Below are 16,929 nucleotides of genomic sequence, written 5' to 3'. Positions count from 1 at the left end.
AGTCACAGAGCATCTTGTCTTTTGAAAAGAGTTCATCTCTGGGCCGGGCTGTGACGTGAACAGCCTTGGAGGTACTACAGTGCTCTACCTTGCCCTGAGTATAGAAATGTGCATAACAGATATGTGTTGGATTGTACCCAATGGTGGCCGGCAAGCCCCCAAACTCTAGTCATTTTCCCCACATTTGAAATAGGGTTTTGGTGATGGAGAACAGGCTTGTAGGGTGATGGTCTGGGCTCGGTTGGCCATCCCTTGGGCAGTTCTGGTTGAGATGAAAGTTTCTAGCTCCCACATCTGCAGCACACAACAGGTGAAAGGCGAGCGTTTCAAGCAGGCAAACTCAAGAATAGAACAGATTTGGCCTTTATTTAAATGCACCAATTCCAGGAGGATAGGTCCCAGGCCCCAGGAAGTTGTGACTATCCATTTGGCCTCCTGTGTTTTGGTGTTGGAGTGGCCTCTGTAGTGGGCAAACGGGGACCGAGGTGGAGGGCTGGGGAGTTCAGGATGAGAGCTCGTACAAGCCTGGCAGGCCTAGAAGCTCATGGTGTTCAGACTTAGGGGAGAGTTTTCCTTCTGGTGACCTCTTAGGGCTCTCCAGGTCATCACCGCACCGACACCAACCACCAGGCCGCCTCCTGCTGCCACTGGTACGGCCCAGGAGAGCACTGGGGGTTCTGTGTCAGCCTGGTCTTGGAGCAGCTGACTGTTCCTCAGGGTGCGGAGATAGGGGTTCTCCTGTGGAGGAGGAGAGAGTTCTGGGTCAGGGGCCGGAAAACAACCCATCTGAGGCTTATGTGGTCCCCATCCCAGTGATGGAGCAATGGCCTTGTTTCTACAGCCTATCTCTTGTTTGTAAAGCTCCTTCATCCACACTGAGCCCAAGCCCCTTGAATGAGGAGGGGTATCCAAAGTGGATACCCTTTTGGTTTTGGTTTTTGGTTTCTCACCAGCACCTCCTTTCCTGTCAACTCAGTTTTGAATGATCAGGAACTGATAGGTGACCCATGGGAGGGAGTCCTGGGGTGCTGGCAGAGCCCCTACCTCTGTTTCCTCTAGGCCTCCACTGGACAGCTACTCCCCTCCTCCCATCCCAGGGATGCCTGTGAATGGGGAAGGTTGGTGTGGAAGGACAGCTGGTTCTGTAGTGGACTAAGCACCCTAGATGCAAAGGGCCTGCCTCCCTGGATCCTTTCTGTTCCCCCAGTGAAGGCTGATGTCATGCTGGCATGTGCTGGGAGCTCAGAGAGTGCCTGAGGGTTGAGATGTGATGTTGTTTGTGGTCCAATTGGGAGATGAGAGATGTTTACAAATAATCACATTACCAAGGGGCCTGGGTCAGGGCTTGTGAGAGGTATGCAGAGAAAAGACACCAACACTGGGGTGCATCTGGAGTGGGAGTGTAGAGGAGATAGGGTGAACAATAGTAGAGAAGGGGCAACACCTGGGCCTTGTAGGATGTGAACATTTTCCACAAGCGGAGATGGGGGATGAGCCTCCAGGGTGGGCAGATGGCAGAAGTGGAAGCACAGACGGGGGCCATCGTGGGTCTTGTTTGGGAAGCGGCTCCATTTCCCTGGATCAGAGTTGTGTGTCTAAAGTGATACAGGGAGGTGGGCCTCCGATCTGGACTCTCTTCGGTGGGACATGGGGACCAGGGAAAGGTTTCAAGCAGTCTTGACAAGACTGGAATTCCTTCCAGGTGTGCCACTCTGTGTCTGGTGGTGATAACAGAGTGGACAGAGAAGGCAGAGAAGAGCCAGGGAGGCAAAGTGGGGGGCTTTGTCAGTGATCTGGGGGAGGGTTTCCTGGTCTGGACACTGGGAGTGCTGAAAAGCCAGAAAGACAAGGCAGCTGCCCAGCACAGACATGGTGTCTTATTTCTCTGCCTTGCAGGCCCCAGTACCAGGAGCATGCCTGGTGAAGGAGGGCTCCTTGGTGCACGTTTAAGGCAGAGGATGCCTCAGACCCTCGGGGATCATGGTGGGTAATGAGGGTCTGGCCAGTGTTTGCTCATCTGCCTCCCCTGGGCCTCTTCCTGCTTCGGTGAGCCCATGCTTTCTCCCTTGACTCACTCCCGGCTAAGTGCCCTGAGGACCTGAGAAGTGTCAGGGGCAACCAGGGGAGGTGAGATCTGAGAAGGGTGGTAATGAATGACCGTGTCCAATGGTAGAGCCTCCTAGGGGACTTTGGTGACCCCAGGTGGCCAGGCCCTCCTCCCCCAGCTCAGACACCTGTTGTACACCAGACAGGCGGGGCCTTACTCACAGCGGAGGGGCACTTGAGCTTGGTTCGGCTGTAGGTGAAGTTGTTGGAGGTGGTCTTATGGCCCACGGGTTCTAGCTGAAGACAGAAAAGGAAACTTTGATTTCCTCCAAGGCTAAGCCCCCACCGCTGTCGGAGGGAGGAGTATCTCACACCAGGTTCCCCACTTTTGCTGAAACCAGCAAAAGGGCAAGACCCATGGCCGACACCTGCCACCCTGAGGCCAGAGCTGGACCTGATTTCCGACTCACAGATCGGCAAATCAGAGGCCATCAGAGCAGAGGGACCCTGAATCTGCATCTGGGATTTACTGCGAAGGACACTGAGACCCAGGGGAGTCTGACCCGTTCAGAGGCCTCAGCAAATGATGAGTTGGGGTAGAGGGGAAGCAGAGCTCAGGACCTCCAGCTCCTGCATCCCTGTGGGTGGCTGTGAATGCAGATACTCTGCATTTTCAACTTTACAAAATGGTGATGAGCATATTTCTCAACTTCTTGAAGTGTCTGGGGGTAGTCAATTTCAGGAACACTTTGAAAACGCACTGGTTACCATGACATGATTATTACGCTTGACTTGTCAACCCTTAAAAAATTGGAGTTTTCCCACTTGAGCTACTTTTGTGTGTTTTTTGTATAGATGAAAAGGTTTACTTGAAACCTCCTGGGGAGCAATTATGGTTCAGGTTTAGCTTAATGCGTTTGATCCTGGGACCTTCTGAGAATGAGCTGGAGGTTGCTGTACCCTCCTCCCCATCATCTTTAGCCAGTACCCTGCCTTGTGACACGTGGCCTGCACTGAGGAGATGGATCCCTAGCACTCACCTATCCAGACTCCATCCTGAACGTATGGCCTCCACTCATCCCGTGATCTGCTCTCTGCCTGTTCCTGACCTCATCAGCTCCTGACACCCAGGTACTGCCCAGGAGGGAAGTGAAAGTTCTCTATGCCAGCTAATGACCACACCTGGCCCAGGACCTTGCTTTTTGTTGTCTTTTTGCACCTGTTTGTTAGTAACAGTTAGAGGAGGATAGGGTGCTCTGGTTCTGGGAGAGATGCTGCAGTGAATGGACAGAGCACAGTGGGCTCATGGGCTGGGGTGCTGGCTCTGCTAATAATGCTGTGTGGGGCTAGGTGGGCTCCGGAACTGCCCCAGGGTTAGGGGTGGGGCATTAAACTGTGACTGGACAACTCCACATCTGGTGTTGTGAGCATCATATGAGACGATGAAACACGTGTGAGCAGGATGTGGCTTACATAGGTAACATAGCATTATTTCTATTGTAACAGAAGCACCTAGAGACAGAACAGAGGCTACAGGTCATGTTTGCTGACTCCCAGTGATATTCCAGGAACCCAGGAAGTAACTGGCGTAGAGGAAGGTAATAATCATATGGTTTTGATGACTGTATCCGTTTCTCTGTTTCTACTGGTTCCTTGGCCTTGGCACACAATCTACTCTATCTTCTATCTCCCAGGTTGAAGCCCCTCCCACCTCCCCACCAGCTGCCTTCACCTTTTTTTTTTTTTTTGACTGCCTTCACTCTTATTCCCCATAGTTCTAGAAGAGTTGTTTTTAGCCCCTGTTGCACTTCTCAACAAAGGTCCATCTAGTCCAAGCTTTGGTTTTTCCAGTAGTCATGTATGGATGTGAGAGTTGGACTATAAAGAAAGCTGAGCACTGAAGAATTGATGCTTTTGAACTGTAGTGTTGGAGAAGACTCTTGAAAGTCCCTTGGACAGCAAGGAAATCCAACCAGTCCATCCTAAAAGAAATCAGTCCTGAATATTCATTGGAAGGACTGATGCTGAAGCTGAAACTCCAATACTTCAGCCACCTGATGCGAAGAACTGACTCATTGGAAAAGACTCTGATACTGGGAATGATTGAAGATGGGAAGAGAAGGGGATGACAGAGGATGAGATGGTTGGATGGCATCACTGACTCAATGGACATGAGTTTGAGTAAGCTCCAGGAGTTGGTGAAGTACAAGGAAGCCTGGTGTGCTGCAGTCCATGGGGTCGCAAAGAGTTGGACATGACTGAGCAACTCAACTGCACTTCCCAATCTCCTGTTCTCTCTCAGTCTCTATCACTTGACTCAAGCTCTGGTCAAGGTCACCAGTGATCTCCATATTGCTGGATTCAGGGCTCACTTTCTTTTGTCTTGCTTGACTTTTCAGCAGAATTTGTCAAAGTTGATGCTTCCTTTTCAAAACATTTCTCTTGGCTCCCAAGACACAGCATTGTTATTTCCCTCCCCCCTCCTCCTTCTGTCCTTCTCATCTGTTGCTAGACCAAAAGTTGGAAGAAAGCCCCAGGGTTTGGTGGTTGGCCCTATGCTTTTTTTCACCTAATCTTTCTCTAGGAGCTCTCAGTCAATCCTGTGGCCTTGAATGGCACTTCTAGGTTAATCATCCCCACATTCTCCCCCCTCCAAATCTCCATTTCTGACTCCCTGAACTCCAGAATCATACATTTTACACCTTACCTGATTCCTCCAGGTGGACTTCTGAAAGCAGCTCACACTGACCATGTCCAAAATAACTTTTGATTTTCCCCTCCCAACCCTATTTCTCTCTATGCACCTCAACTGTCCACCCAGATTCCTTGACCCCAAAATGAAGAGTCATCCCTTATTCCTCTTCTGCCTCATCCACCAGCCAGTCCAAACCACACCCCAGACCCAACGATTTCCCTTCTCCACTGCCATCCCCTGCTCTCTGTCACCTTCACATTCCACCTGGGCTTTCAGCAGCTTCCTCTAATGGTCGAGTTCCTCTCTTGCTTCCCTCCTATCCATCTCTGAGCAGCAGCCAGAGGGCAAACCAGGTCACATGGCTCCCCTGTTGAAAGCCATCCAAGGACCCAGCCGTTGCTCTTGTCCACCTCTCTGACCTTGCTTCCTTCCCTCCAGCCACACTGGCTTTTATGCTCTTCACACACTTCAAGTTCATTCCTGATTCCTGGCCCACACAGGTCCAGTTTCCTCTGCCTGGAACACCCTGGCCTGAGACCTCAGTGTGCCTGGCAGCCTCTTGACATTCAGTTCTCAGCTCACATGTCACTCGCCAGTGAGGCCTCCCTCTCCCCACTGTTTCTATCTGTCACAGCACCCTGCTTTAATTTTTTTAAAGCCCTGAATATGGTCACAAATTACCTTGCTGCTTATTTTTTTTTTTTCAATCTCTTTTCCCCACTAGACTGGAAGCTCCCTGAGAGCAGGGCATCTCTTTTCCCCAGCACCTGGGGCATCCCCCATGGCATCGTGGTACTCAGGAAATAGTGGCCTAGTGGATGGATGGATGAACTGGAGTCACAGAGAACTGGAGGCCACAGGAAAGGGAGTTGTATTTGCCAGAACCCACCTTTCCTAAAGACAGACACTGTGGATACAACAATGTGGCAAATGACAGGACTGAGACAGGTAGGGGGCCAGGCTGGTGGTGGGGACTCTAGCCTGCTCTGGGGACTTGGAGAAGGCTTCTTGTTGAAGCTGGCACCTGAGTGCCAGTGCCATTGTTGAGGTGGGTCAGCATTAGCCAGGGGAAGGAGGTAGAAAGGGCAGCCAGAGAGAAGGGGATGAGCAAGGGCAAACACACAGAGGCAGGAGACAGCATGGGTGGTGCAGGAAACTTCACTCCTTGCTGGATTGCCAAGTGCAGATCACTTGGTAGGAGTGGCTGCTGGAGAGGTTAATTGGGGCCAAGACCCGGAAGGCCTGGCGTGCCGGGCTAAGGAGCCTGACCTTTCTTCCCCAAGGAGAGGCCAGCCTTGGACATTTGAGAGCAGGGGTGAGTCTTCATCATATTTCATTTATGGAGAGCACATGGTTGCCCTGTGGTGAGGAGATCTAAGGCAGTAGTTCACAAACCCTATGCAATGATCACCTGGGGAGCATCTGAAAGGTATTGAATCTAAGTGCTACCCCAGACAAAGTCAGAATTTCTGGGGATCAGGCCCAGGCACTGTTTTCTTTTTAACTGAAGCTAACATACATATAGAAACAAATATAAGAAATGAGTCACTGATACATTATGACAAAATGAACATACCGCATAGTCAGCATCCAGGTAAGGAACAGAATATGATCAACACTAAAAAGCTCCCTCCTGCTCTCTTTTAGCTCTATCCACGTCCCAATAAGACCATGTATATATTTGCTTGTTTTTGAAATTTATATATATAGTAGTATGTTGTTAAAGTTTTAGTCTCATTGCTGTGAGGTTATTCTATTGCATGAATGTGCTATTTGTTTACCCATTCTGCTACTGGTAGACATTTGGGGGGTTTCCTGTTTGGGGGTCATGAATAGTGCTGCTATGAAAATTCTTGTCCATCTTTTGGTGAAATGTGTGTATACCTTTCTGTTGGGGATATACATAGGAGTAGAATTGTTGGGTCATAGGGAATGCGTGTGTTCAGCTTTAGTAGATATACAAAGTGGTTGTAGGTATTTATTATTTTTAAGAGCCCCCAAATAACTGTAATACACAGCCAGAGCTGTTTAATGGCTGTAAGACTTGGAGATAGGGACACCAATTAGGAGGCTAGCATTGTCTCCTAATTCGTGTTAGGGGAGATGCCCAGGGAGATGTCAATGTTAGAAGAGAGTAAGATTTCCACAGAAGAGGGAGCAGGCAGCAGTGGAGGAATAGTTATCAGAAAAGAGGAGGCGAGACTGTTCGTAAGAAGACAAAAGAAAAAGGGAGAGAAAAACATGCCCTAGTGCTGTTGGAGTTTCTGGTTTTGCAAATGTCTTTGAAAAAGGAGGCAAAAACTGTTCCTAGAGGAGAGGCATGAGATGGAACAGTTTCAAGAGTGTCTGTTGCCACAGTGGGGCACCCGGGGTATCAGCCAAAGCCTGCAGACACTATGTCATCGGACTCTAATTATGAGACATGAATTCACCGGTTACACATGTGCTTATCAGGCTGGTGCTGTAGCCAGGATGCTTGGTGATTAGACCTGAGTTCTAATCCTTGTTCTGCCACTTGCTGGCTGTTTGACCCTTCGCAAATTGTTCCATGTCTCTGTATTTTAGTTACAGAGCATTCTGGCTTGATGACCTCTAAGATGCTCTCCAGTTCTATTGGTTTGTCACTTATTTTATGTCACTTTAGGGGTGAAATTCCAGGAAGAAGATGACCTGAGAAGTTGGCACGATGCTGTAGGTTTATATCTGAGATGCTTTTGGAGGAAAACACTGGACTATGTAATTATTCCCACAAATCATATAGCACAGGATAACATACTCATAGATAGTTTTAGGTTTGTGTTTGCTGTTGTTTTTTAAATTTGGGGTATGGCTGAGGAGCTATGAACAGTCTTGTAGTAGTAATAATATGGCTCCATGCAGCATTTACCTTTCATTTTCATATCTAAATTCCTTCCACTTGCTTTTATGAAACAGAAGCATTTAATGGGAAGACCTACCGAGCTGCTTTGGAAGAGAAAAGCCAGAACTACATTAAATCATGCAGAATGAGACGGGTGGGTCCTGTAATGCTCAAGTCATCAATATGGCCATCGGTCCCAGGAGACTCGGAGGGTCCTGGCACTGAGTAGGCTCCAAATACCCCCAGGTAGGAAAACCATACCCTGATGGGACACTGGGAGGGAAAGGCTAAGGGCTTAGCATTCCCGCTCCTCCTTGGAATCCGTGGATTCCCTCAGGGTTGCAGGGGGAGACAGGAAACCATACAGAGATATCCAGGCTTTACTGGGGCAGAGGGTAGTTAAAAGCATGAAGTTGAATGACTCAGTCACTGAAAGACAACTGGACTTCAAAGCAAAAAATCATCAAGAGAAACATAACTGCTCCCAGGAATTATAGTGTTTTAACTTTGATTTAAAAAAACCACTGTGGGAAGTAGGTTTGAGAGGGAACTCAAAGTATTCTAATTGCAATTCCCGGTCCTGGACGGACAGAGATGAGATGACGAAAGTTCCAGGAGTGGGCAGACTGTGATGTCAACAGGAGGAAAACACAAGCGGAGGGAGGTTGAGCCTGCAATTAAGTAGGCCAAGGAGAAAACCTCCTCACACACTGTTCTGAGAGGAGGAGGAGGAGGAGGTGGTGTAGCTAAGGAGAAAGTCAATATTGTGAGTCAGCCGAGGAAGATACTGGCCACGCTGGCAGAGCTGACAGGTGTGGGAATATTTGCACAGCGCTGCCTGGCAGAGTTGCAGTGAGCCTGAAGCTGCAGTGAAAGGAGCAGGCATGTGGATGGTTTAGTCACCATGGGAGAAAGGAGAGAACATGCAGGTTGGGGTGGGGATCGGGTTACCCGCTGAGCCTAGATCAAAAGGAGCCTTTGGATTGGAAAGGCATTTCATTTGCTCTGCACAAGAGGATACAGCATTCAGGGTTACTTGTCAAGCTCTGTGCAAACATAGCTGACTGTCCAGTCATGAGCAGCCAGCTGTAAAGGACAGAGCAAGGCACAGGGCTGTGGCCCCTGGGCTGTACCTTCATTTCGTAAGGTCCCCTTTTCTCCCCATCAAAAAGGGCTAAACTAGGTGGCAGCCTGGGAAAACTAGCTGAGTGGCTCTTTTTAATGTTTAAAGAAATAGTAGGGAGTGTGGGGATTATTGTGCTGGGTGCGGTACACACATTATCTCTAAGATCTGTGTCACTTTTGTTGTTTTTGTAGATATTGATACAGATGGCCAGTGTGTGCATAGTCGCTCAGTCATGTCCGACTCTTTGTGACCTCATGGACTGTAGCCTGCCAAGCTCCTCTGTCCATGGAATTTTCTGAGCAAGAATACTGGACTGGGTTGCCATTTCCTACTTCAGGGGATCTTCCTGACCCAGGGATTGAACCTGTGTCTCCTGCATTGGCAGGCAGACTCTTTATCACACCACCACCTGGGAAGCCCACAAATGGCCAGAGTGGGCTCAATGGCCCAAGATCACACAGTAAAGGGTTGATGCTGATATTTTCATCTAGCCTATCTGATGATAAAGTTATCCCCTGACAGCACCGGGGCATTACAGAAAGAATAGAATCTGTCAGGACAAACACGTGAGCTGCTGTATTGAACTCTGGGGAGAAAGGAGCCATATCAACCAATAGGTTTTTCTTTGTGGGAAAGAGTGTCCTTGGCTGTACCCTTGACCCAAGCCCACTCGACCCTCAGGTACTGACCATGTTATTCCAGAGAGCGATGGCCATCTCTGCGTGCCCACGTTCTGAGAAGTGGAAACAGTCCTCGGAGAAGAAGGTGAGGTCAGCGCCCCCTCTCTGTGACCAAAGGAAGGGGATTATCTTCCTGAGATGAGAGCACTGCTACCTGTCCCCATCCCCCACCCCAGCCAGTGGCACCCTGGGCATTTCACCTTCTATCCTTTCAATTCTGCTGCCAACTGGCTCATATATTGATGGAGAAATTCCCAAGTTTTGGAATTTTTATTTTTTTAAAAATTTGTAGCTACCTATTGTTTGTTGTGGTTTAGTTGCTAAGTTGTGTCCGACTCTTCTGAGACCCCATGGGTTGTAGCCCCCCAGGCTCCTCTGTCCATGAAATTCTCCAGACAAGAATACAGGAGTGGGTTGCCATTTCCTCCTCCAGGGGCTCTTCCTGACCCAGGGATTGAACTCACGTCTCCTGCATTGGCAGGCAGATTCTTTAGCTCTGAGCCACCAGGGAAGCCTATAGCCACCTACAGTCCATCCCTTTTCCTTCAGCATCCCTGCCCTAATAGTTGAAAAGAAGAATATTTTGGGGAAGCTTTCATTTTATTCCAACCTGGCAAATAGCAGGGCCATACCTGGGGAGCTCAGTCACTGTTAATTTTCACCTTTTCTTTCCAACTACATCTAAGTTCAAGGTAATACTCAAAAGGGGGGAAGGAGCAAAAGCAGAAACAGCAGCTCCTTGAAAGCATTCCTGGAGAGAGATGGTCCAAAAAAGCCCATGTAGAGAAGGAAATACATTCCCCAAGATAACGGCCGCTATACACATGCCTCCCAGCTGCTCACCTTGTTCAGGGGGACAAGAGTGTTTTGGAAGAAAGGCTGCACGACCACGGCAAAGTCCTCACGCTGCAGGTACTGGTAGGAGAGCGTGGACAGGGCACTCTGGGGATGGGGAGAGAGGCTGCTCAGTCCCACAGCGAGGCTGGACAGACGGGCTGTCCCTGAGGCCGCGGGTGGGTCGTGTCAGGGCCAGGAGACCCAGAGGAGCTGCTCTAGTGCACAAGCATCCACCTAGGTGGCACCAGGCATGGACACCACCCTGCTCTCACCACATGAAGAAGTGGATTGGAACATGGGGCTCCAGTCCAAATGGGGAACTTTTCAACACCAGCTCCTCAAAATGCCTGTGACCTAGGATGAGTATCCACAGTCTTGGCATTGCTTAAGTGCCCAAAGGTGGACTGTAAAGGGAATAGACTAGCTGTGCTCACCCTCAAGGAGCTGGTCATCCATCTGGGAGATGTAAAACTCAAAACCACTAGGGCTTTAGGGTCAGTGAAGTGCTGACTGAAGTTGCCAGCAGGGAGCTTAGTCAAGGGAAGCTTCTCAGAGAGGTAAGAAGAAAGAGCTCTCAGCATGAGATGGATGAGCTGCAGAAAGGTCCCAGGTGGGCAGGTCCAGGGAGGGGACAGCAAGAGCAGAGACAGACATGAGCAGGTAAGGAGGGAGGGAGCCCAAGGGCAGTGAACACAGCCCATCTCTCCTCTGGGTGGGCTGGGGGGTGGTGAAAGGGTGATGCCTCCTCTGAGAGGAGGGGGTTCTCCCTGCTTCCCTTCTGAGCTTCTCACTCCCCTCCCCTGATGTTGGTTTACATGGCTACACATTTCCGGGGCTGTGATCTGCCTTTAGAAAGTGGCCTTGCTCTCAGCAGAGCCCTGCCAAACACCTGATTTCCCAATCCTTGCTTTGGGAGTAAAGACGAGGGTGGGGAGGGAGAAGGGGGACAGGGTCACCTGGAAGTCCCAGTTCACCGTCTTCAATTCTTGCATCTCTGGCAAGTTCTCCTGGGAGCCTTGGAGGCAGGTGCAGTTGCTCCTGTGTGGTGAGGAGTCCTGAGGCTCAGGCTTCTGGGAGGCTGCTCCCACCCCCCCACTCCACACACACAGGTGCCCCCACAACACAGACTTGCTGCCCCTTGGGCCCGGGTCACAGAACCATGACTTAGGGACATGAGATCCAGAAGGTGCTTGTTAGGAGAGAAGGCAGAAGGGCTGGCACTGGTGCCCGGGGCTCCTGTGGACAGGCCGTCCGTTTCCTTGGCCGCCTGACTATTCCTTCCCTAGCCTGTGGCTCCTGGAGTTTCTCCAGGGGGGCTGGGGTTTTGGAAAGACTGCCAAAGTGGCCCAGCCTTTCTTCCTCATGTTCCCGAGGCCTCCTTCTCTACCTTCAGCTGAGGACTCTCCTGCAGGAAAATGCTCTTGGGCAGCACTGGCTGCTCCATGCAGGGACCAGGTTCCAGACAAGATTGGAACCAGCTGGTCACCTTCTCAGCAAATCCATTTGACCCCAGATAAGGCTTCTTAACCACCCCGTAGAATCTCCTCCCCCATAACAACCGTCATAGGAACTCTGGGCAACCCTCTGGCCTTAGAAGAGGGCCACTTCCTGCAGGGTCAGAGCTGAGCTTTAACAAATTCCAGCCCAACAGAGATTCTTGCATGATGTAATTTAGCTCTAAGCCTGGCTTTCAAGGCCATTCCTAAGAAGCACATTATAAAAGCTACTATTTTCTGAGCGCCTGCCCAAGGGGGACCATGCACTTTATATGTGTTTTCCCTAGACGTCACCTCTACTTTCCCAGGAGATTTTACATGTGAGGAGTAAGAGGCCCAGCGAGGTGGTGTGGTTTGTACAAGGTCCCACAGCTTCTAAACGGCAGAGCCAGAACGTGAGGCCCAGCAGAGCTGTCTTGAAAGCTCGTTGCCTCGTGCTGCCTCTCAAACAGGGAACAACGTGCTGAAGTTGAGGTTTGGCACCCCAGAAATTCTGGAGCCCTCACAGATCATTTGACTGCACCTCACTTTCCAGAAAGGCAAAGTGAGGTCCAGAGAAATGAAGCGACTTGCCTACAGTAGGCATTCAAAAAGGTAGCAACACTTTAGAATGGTTTTCCAAGCCCCTGGCTAATTGTTGATGTTTGCCCCTTGGACAGGACTGTCCGGCTCTGCCTGTCTCAGTCTCACCCGCTGGCATCTGAGCCCCATTCTCCCCAGGTGCCCTCACCTCGGGACCACGTCCGTCTACTTACTGGGCTGCCAGTGGCATGACACATTTTCCATCTTGACCCTGGTGCAGGTCAGCCATTTCCATGACCTCTACCACGTTGATGAAAGCCCGTGGAAGCTGCAGAGAGTAGAGGGGGTGGGCTTCAGTAGTCCCCAGGCACTTGTGGAGGAGCACAGCTTACTGCTGGAAAGAGCTTGGGGGATCATCTACAGTCTACTTCCCCCTTCCCAATTTTACCAATAAACTGAGGCCCAAAGAGGGAACGTGCCTTATATTATTTCATGGAATGGTCTTTACTGGCCCTACTTTATAGATTAGGAAACTGAGACACAGTCAACTTGCCCAAAATCACATGGCTAGGAAGCCACAGTGCCTGGCGACAAGTCAGCCCAACTGGCTCCAGAAGCAGGCTCTTTGCCACCCAACCAAGGCAGACAGATCCAGTTAGACTCCACCCCACGGAGAAGCTTGGCAGCTGCCTCCCTCCCATCCCATCCATCCAGGTACCTGCTCCTGGGGGACTCTGTGAAGTGTGCATCTCACTGACCACAAGTCTTGTAGCTGCGCTCAGGGAGTGACCCCCGGTGAGCCAGCAGACAGCCTGGTTGCTGGCAGGAAACAAGACCTAGGAACGTGCCGCTGTGCCTCCCTACCTGTTCGTAGAGGATGTCCAGGGCCTGCCGGATGTACTTAACATACTCCTCAGCGGAGCGGGCCTCCTGTGAAGAAGGAAGGGGCTCTGCTCAGCTCCTGGGAGGAGGAGGAGAAGGTGGCCTGATGCCCAGCCACAGGAGGGTCCTGCACCGGATGGGAAGCCCAACCCTTGTTGCTGATGGACACAGTCACTCCTTGGGGACTTTTCTGGTAGTCAGTGGATGCCAATGCAGGGAATGTGGGTTTGATTCCTAGTCAGGGAACTAAGCCCACATGCTGCAACTAGAAAGAAACTCGTGCCCGGCAACTACTGAGCCTGCATGCTGCAGCCAGAGAAGCCTCCAATGAAGAGCCCACACACCATGACAAGGACTCAGCAAGGCCAAAAAAAGAAAAAGAAAAGTCATCCCTTGATGCCTACTGGGTACCATCAACGGCCCCCAACCCACCTTGCTCCATGATATCTCTAACCTAGATCCTGACAGTGCTGGCCCCCCTGCCTGGGACCCTTTGCACTGCCTCCGCATCACTTCTACCCTTATAACTCAGCTTGAGGGTCTCCTCTTCTGGCCCCTTTCCCAACTGGAAGCTGATTTAGCCCCTTCCAAAAACGTAGCCTCAATTCTGGTGGTGGCCCCAAGTCATTTCCACAAAACGCTGCTCTCAGGAAGGTAAACCTGACTTTGCATGAAGACAGGTCTTCTGGGGTCACTTCTGGCTCCCTGGACCCCACGGAGTGCAGGACACAATGATATTTAAAACCCCATGGGGTTGGATCACTTCTGCCTCTAGTCTGGGCAGTGAGGAAGAGAGGTCCTGTGTGGGGGAGGCTGGTTCTCATCTAGAATTTGGGGACTCTCTCTCTGAGCCACAAGGAATGATAAATGCCTTCTCCCTGCTACCCGTGACTGTCAAACATTCTAGCACAACCTCTGAGTTATGGCAGCTTCTTTTTTTTTTTCCTGGCCAAATATAGCACTTCCTCAACTTAGAACAAGATGAATTCTAAAAGTTATTACTTCCCAAAGTTTGTAAGTCTGGACGTATTTCCCCATAGAAACAAGGTTAGGAGTGGGTTGGGTTCATAGGCTGGCTGAAGGTGGTTAACACATGGTGTCCTTGAAGGGAAGTGAGCCATGGATCAGGACTGGTTCAACTGTATCAACCAAGTTTCTGACATTGTTTCAGTCTCCCCCCTGCAACTTCCCTACCCTGAAGAAACACCAAAAAAATGGGCAGAGACACCAAACAGGTGAGGCGGTTCCCTGGTTATCCACTGGCTACCAGAGAACAGTATTTAAGGGTGTAAGAGAGACCACCTTAGCAGTGCCTGAGAGTGGGGACATCCAGACACGTCTGGAACAGGGAACCAACGCAGCAGCCACTCAGCAGTGGGGATAGCTGGCCTGTCCTGGCGTGTGTGAGCCAGGCTGTCTGGGCAGACTCAGGTGCCTGGGAGAGCTGGCCTGGGTGCCTCCCACGAGGGACGTCCCAGCCTGTGTACAGACAGTGATCTTGGCCAGCAGCACCCCTCTCAGTTCCATCCCCCAGGGGCCTACCTGACTGTCACAGTAATGGCACAAGTCGTTGCTCCCAATGAAGAGCGTGATCAGCTTCCAGTCTTTCTGTAGGTTGATTTCCTGAGGGGACAGAAGAGCCCACTTAGGCCTTGGGGGGGGGGGGGCACATGCATGTGCTAGACACCCCTTCCCCCCTGTGCCTTTCATCCTCTGCGTCACAGTGGAGAGAAGATATCAAGTGGAGCTCCCTCGCTCTCACTTTGGTACTGGGCAAGGACTCCACCATATGTGTGTGTGTGTGTCTGTGTGTCTGCTCACTCAGTACAGAGAACTTTTTTCCCTTTGAGATCTTAAGAAAGCTGAAGTCCAGGAGGAGGTGGCTTGTATTGCTGCTGCTGCTAATTGCTTCAGTCGTGTCCGACTCTGTGCGACCCCATAGACAGCAGCTCACCAGGCTTCCCCGTCCCTGGGATTCTCCAGGCAAGAACACTGGAGTGGGTTGCCATTTCCTTCTCCAATGCATGAAAGTGAAAAGTGAAAGTGAAGCCGCTCAGTCGTGTTTGACTCTTAGCAACCCCATGGACTGCAGTCCACTAGGCTCCTCCGTTCATGGGATTTTTCCAGCAAGAGTACTGGAGTGGGTTGCCATTGCCTTCTCCGGGCTTGTATTGACATACTACTAAAGAGCCAACTCATTGGAAAAGACCTTGATGCTGGGAACGATTGAGAGCAGGAGGAGAAGGGGGCAACAGAGGAGGAGATGGTTGGATGGCATCACCGACTCAATGGACGTGAGTTTGAGCAAACTCAGGGAGATGGTGAAGGACAGAGAAGCCTTGTTGTGCTGCAGTCCATGGGGTCAAGAGTCGGACACAACTTAGCAACCGAACAACAATAAAATGTGATCCAAAGGCCTTCAAAGGAGCCCAGGGCAAAAGACGCATCTAGAAGCAAAAGCCCAGAGCTGCTTGGGTCTAGGGAAGGGGACCGGTTGGACAGAGAGGTGAGGAGGGGGCTGGAGTGGTTCTAGGGAGCCTGCTTTCCACTCAGTAGCCCCATAATAGAAGTGCTGCCAGGCAGTGAATTCCAAGCATAAACCCAGAGCATTGAAAAAAGTGCTGGTGAGGAGGTTTAGAGGGGCCGGGTGAGCGGGAAGGAGGAAAGACTGGACTGAGAAGCCTATTTTTAGAAGCCAAAGTTTACATAATAGGGTTTGGGAAGCCAGCTCTTGGGTGCAGTGGAAAGCTGCCAAAGGCCGAGGCCTGCCACCTCTGCCGGCTCTCTGCTCATCTTTCCTCCTGCAGCCCGCCTGGAGGGGAGGGTGCCTGGGGAAGGGGTGTAGCAGAGACGGCGCCTTGGTGGCAAGACCTGCTCATTTGGTCCCTCGTAAAGATGAGCCAAGAGATTGAATTGCAGCAGTGCAAAGGGGGCTCATTCAAGGCCATTTGCACCCACCCCAGCTAAAGACAGAGGGTGGCCCGGGGCCTGTACTCACAGGGCTGGTTTTCATTCGCTCCATGAGGTCCCGGGCCTGGGCTGGCATGTCTCTGGGCAGGGGAAGAGAAGGGAATATTAGGGCTGGTTCATGCAAGGGCTCAAGCTGTAGGATTTGGGCCTGGCGAGATGTTTCAGGAAAAAAAAATGTTATATAAAGACCTATTCCTTCAGAAGGTATTGAAAGGTTTTCAATTCTCAAGAAATCTCAACCTATGAACAATCAAAGATTTGCTGTGGGCGTTGGAGCCCTAGTTGATCCTGACCATGCCAGGGGGCTGACAGGCATCTCACCACCCCCTTCTGCAGGCCTGGTCCTCTGAGGCCACTTCGGCAGCAGGGATGGTGGTGGTGGGGAGGCGGGCGGGCAGTGGCGATCTGCTCAACCTTCCCGTCAGGGACATTCCCTTATATTTCATCCAGCTCTTTTCATTGCAGGCTGAGCCTGTTCAGTTCTTACTCGGTTACCTGTCTTAAAAATAACATTTTGTATATTTGAAAAAAGCCATTACCCCAAATGACCCCTCAGATTCCTCATTTCCAGGCTTCATGACTTCTTCAACCTTTACCTCTAAGTCCCAGTCTCTCTTCTTTTAATCCTTCTGTTTTTCTTCTCTATCATTCCTTTGTATTTCCAGACCATTCCCCATCTCCTCACTTGCCCTGCTCATAATAAAACAGGATGAGGGTGACAAATACCGACAGGGCAGTCCTCACTTCACCCCCTAGATGTATGCCATGAATGCTTCTGGGTTAGAGAGAGGCATGCCAACGGAACCCTACTCAGC

The 16,929-nt window shown here is 50.8% G+C and overlaps 1 protein-coding gene across 1 annotated transcript in view; it reads right to left on the bottom strand.

Moving 5' to 3' along the window:
- Positions 1-347: 347 nt before the first annotated feature.
- The window catches only part of PLB1 (phospholipase B1), a 186,251-nt gene continuing 169,669 nt past the window's right edge, over positions 348-16,929 (bottom strand). Inside the window, exons 55-63 of the mRNA XM_081484271.1 lie at positions 16,143-16,194; positions 14,687-14,767; positions 13,127-13,192; positions 12,496-12,590; positions 11,201-11,282; positions 10,251-10,349; positions 9,417-9,512; positions 2,269-2,343; positions 348-738 (exon numbers count right to left, since the gene is read on the bottom strand). Coding sequence (XP_081340397.1) covers positions 535-738; positions 2,269-2,343; positions 9,417-9,512; positions 10,251-10,349; positions 11,201-11,282; positions 12,496-12,590; positions 13,127-13,192; positions 14,687-14,767; positions 16,143-16,194 — 850 coding nt within the window. The 3' untranslated portion in view covers positions 348-534. The remainder of the gene's footprint in view (positions 739-2,268; positions 2,344-9,416; positions 9,513-10,250; positions 10,350-11,200; positions 11,283-12,495; positions 12,591-13,126; positions 13,193-14,686; positions 14,768-16,142; positions 16,195-16,929) is intronic.

This window comes from Giraffa tippelskirchi, chromosome 4 (assembly GCF_054371585.1).
Source record: "Giraffa tippelskirchi isolate mGirTip1 chromosome 4, T2T-mGirTip1v1.2.pri, whole genome shotgun sequence".
NCBI lineage: Eukaryota > Metazoa > Chordata > Mammalia > Artiodactyla > Giraffidae > Giraffa > Giraffa tippelskirchi.
Note: the sequence above shows the minus strand (reverse complement) of the source record. Positions and strands in the feature narration are given on the sequence as shown.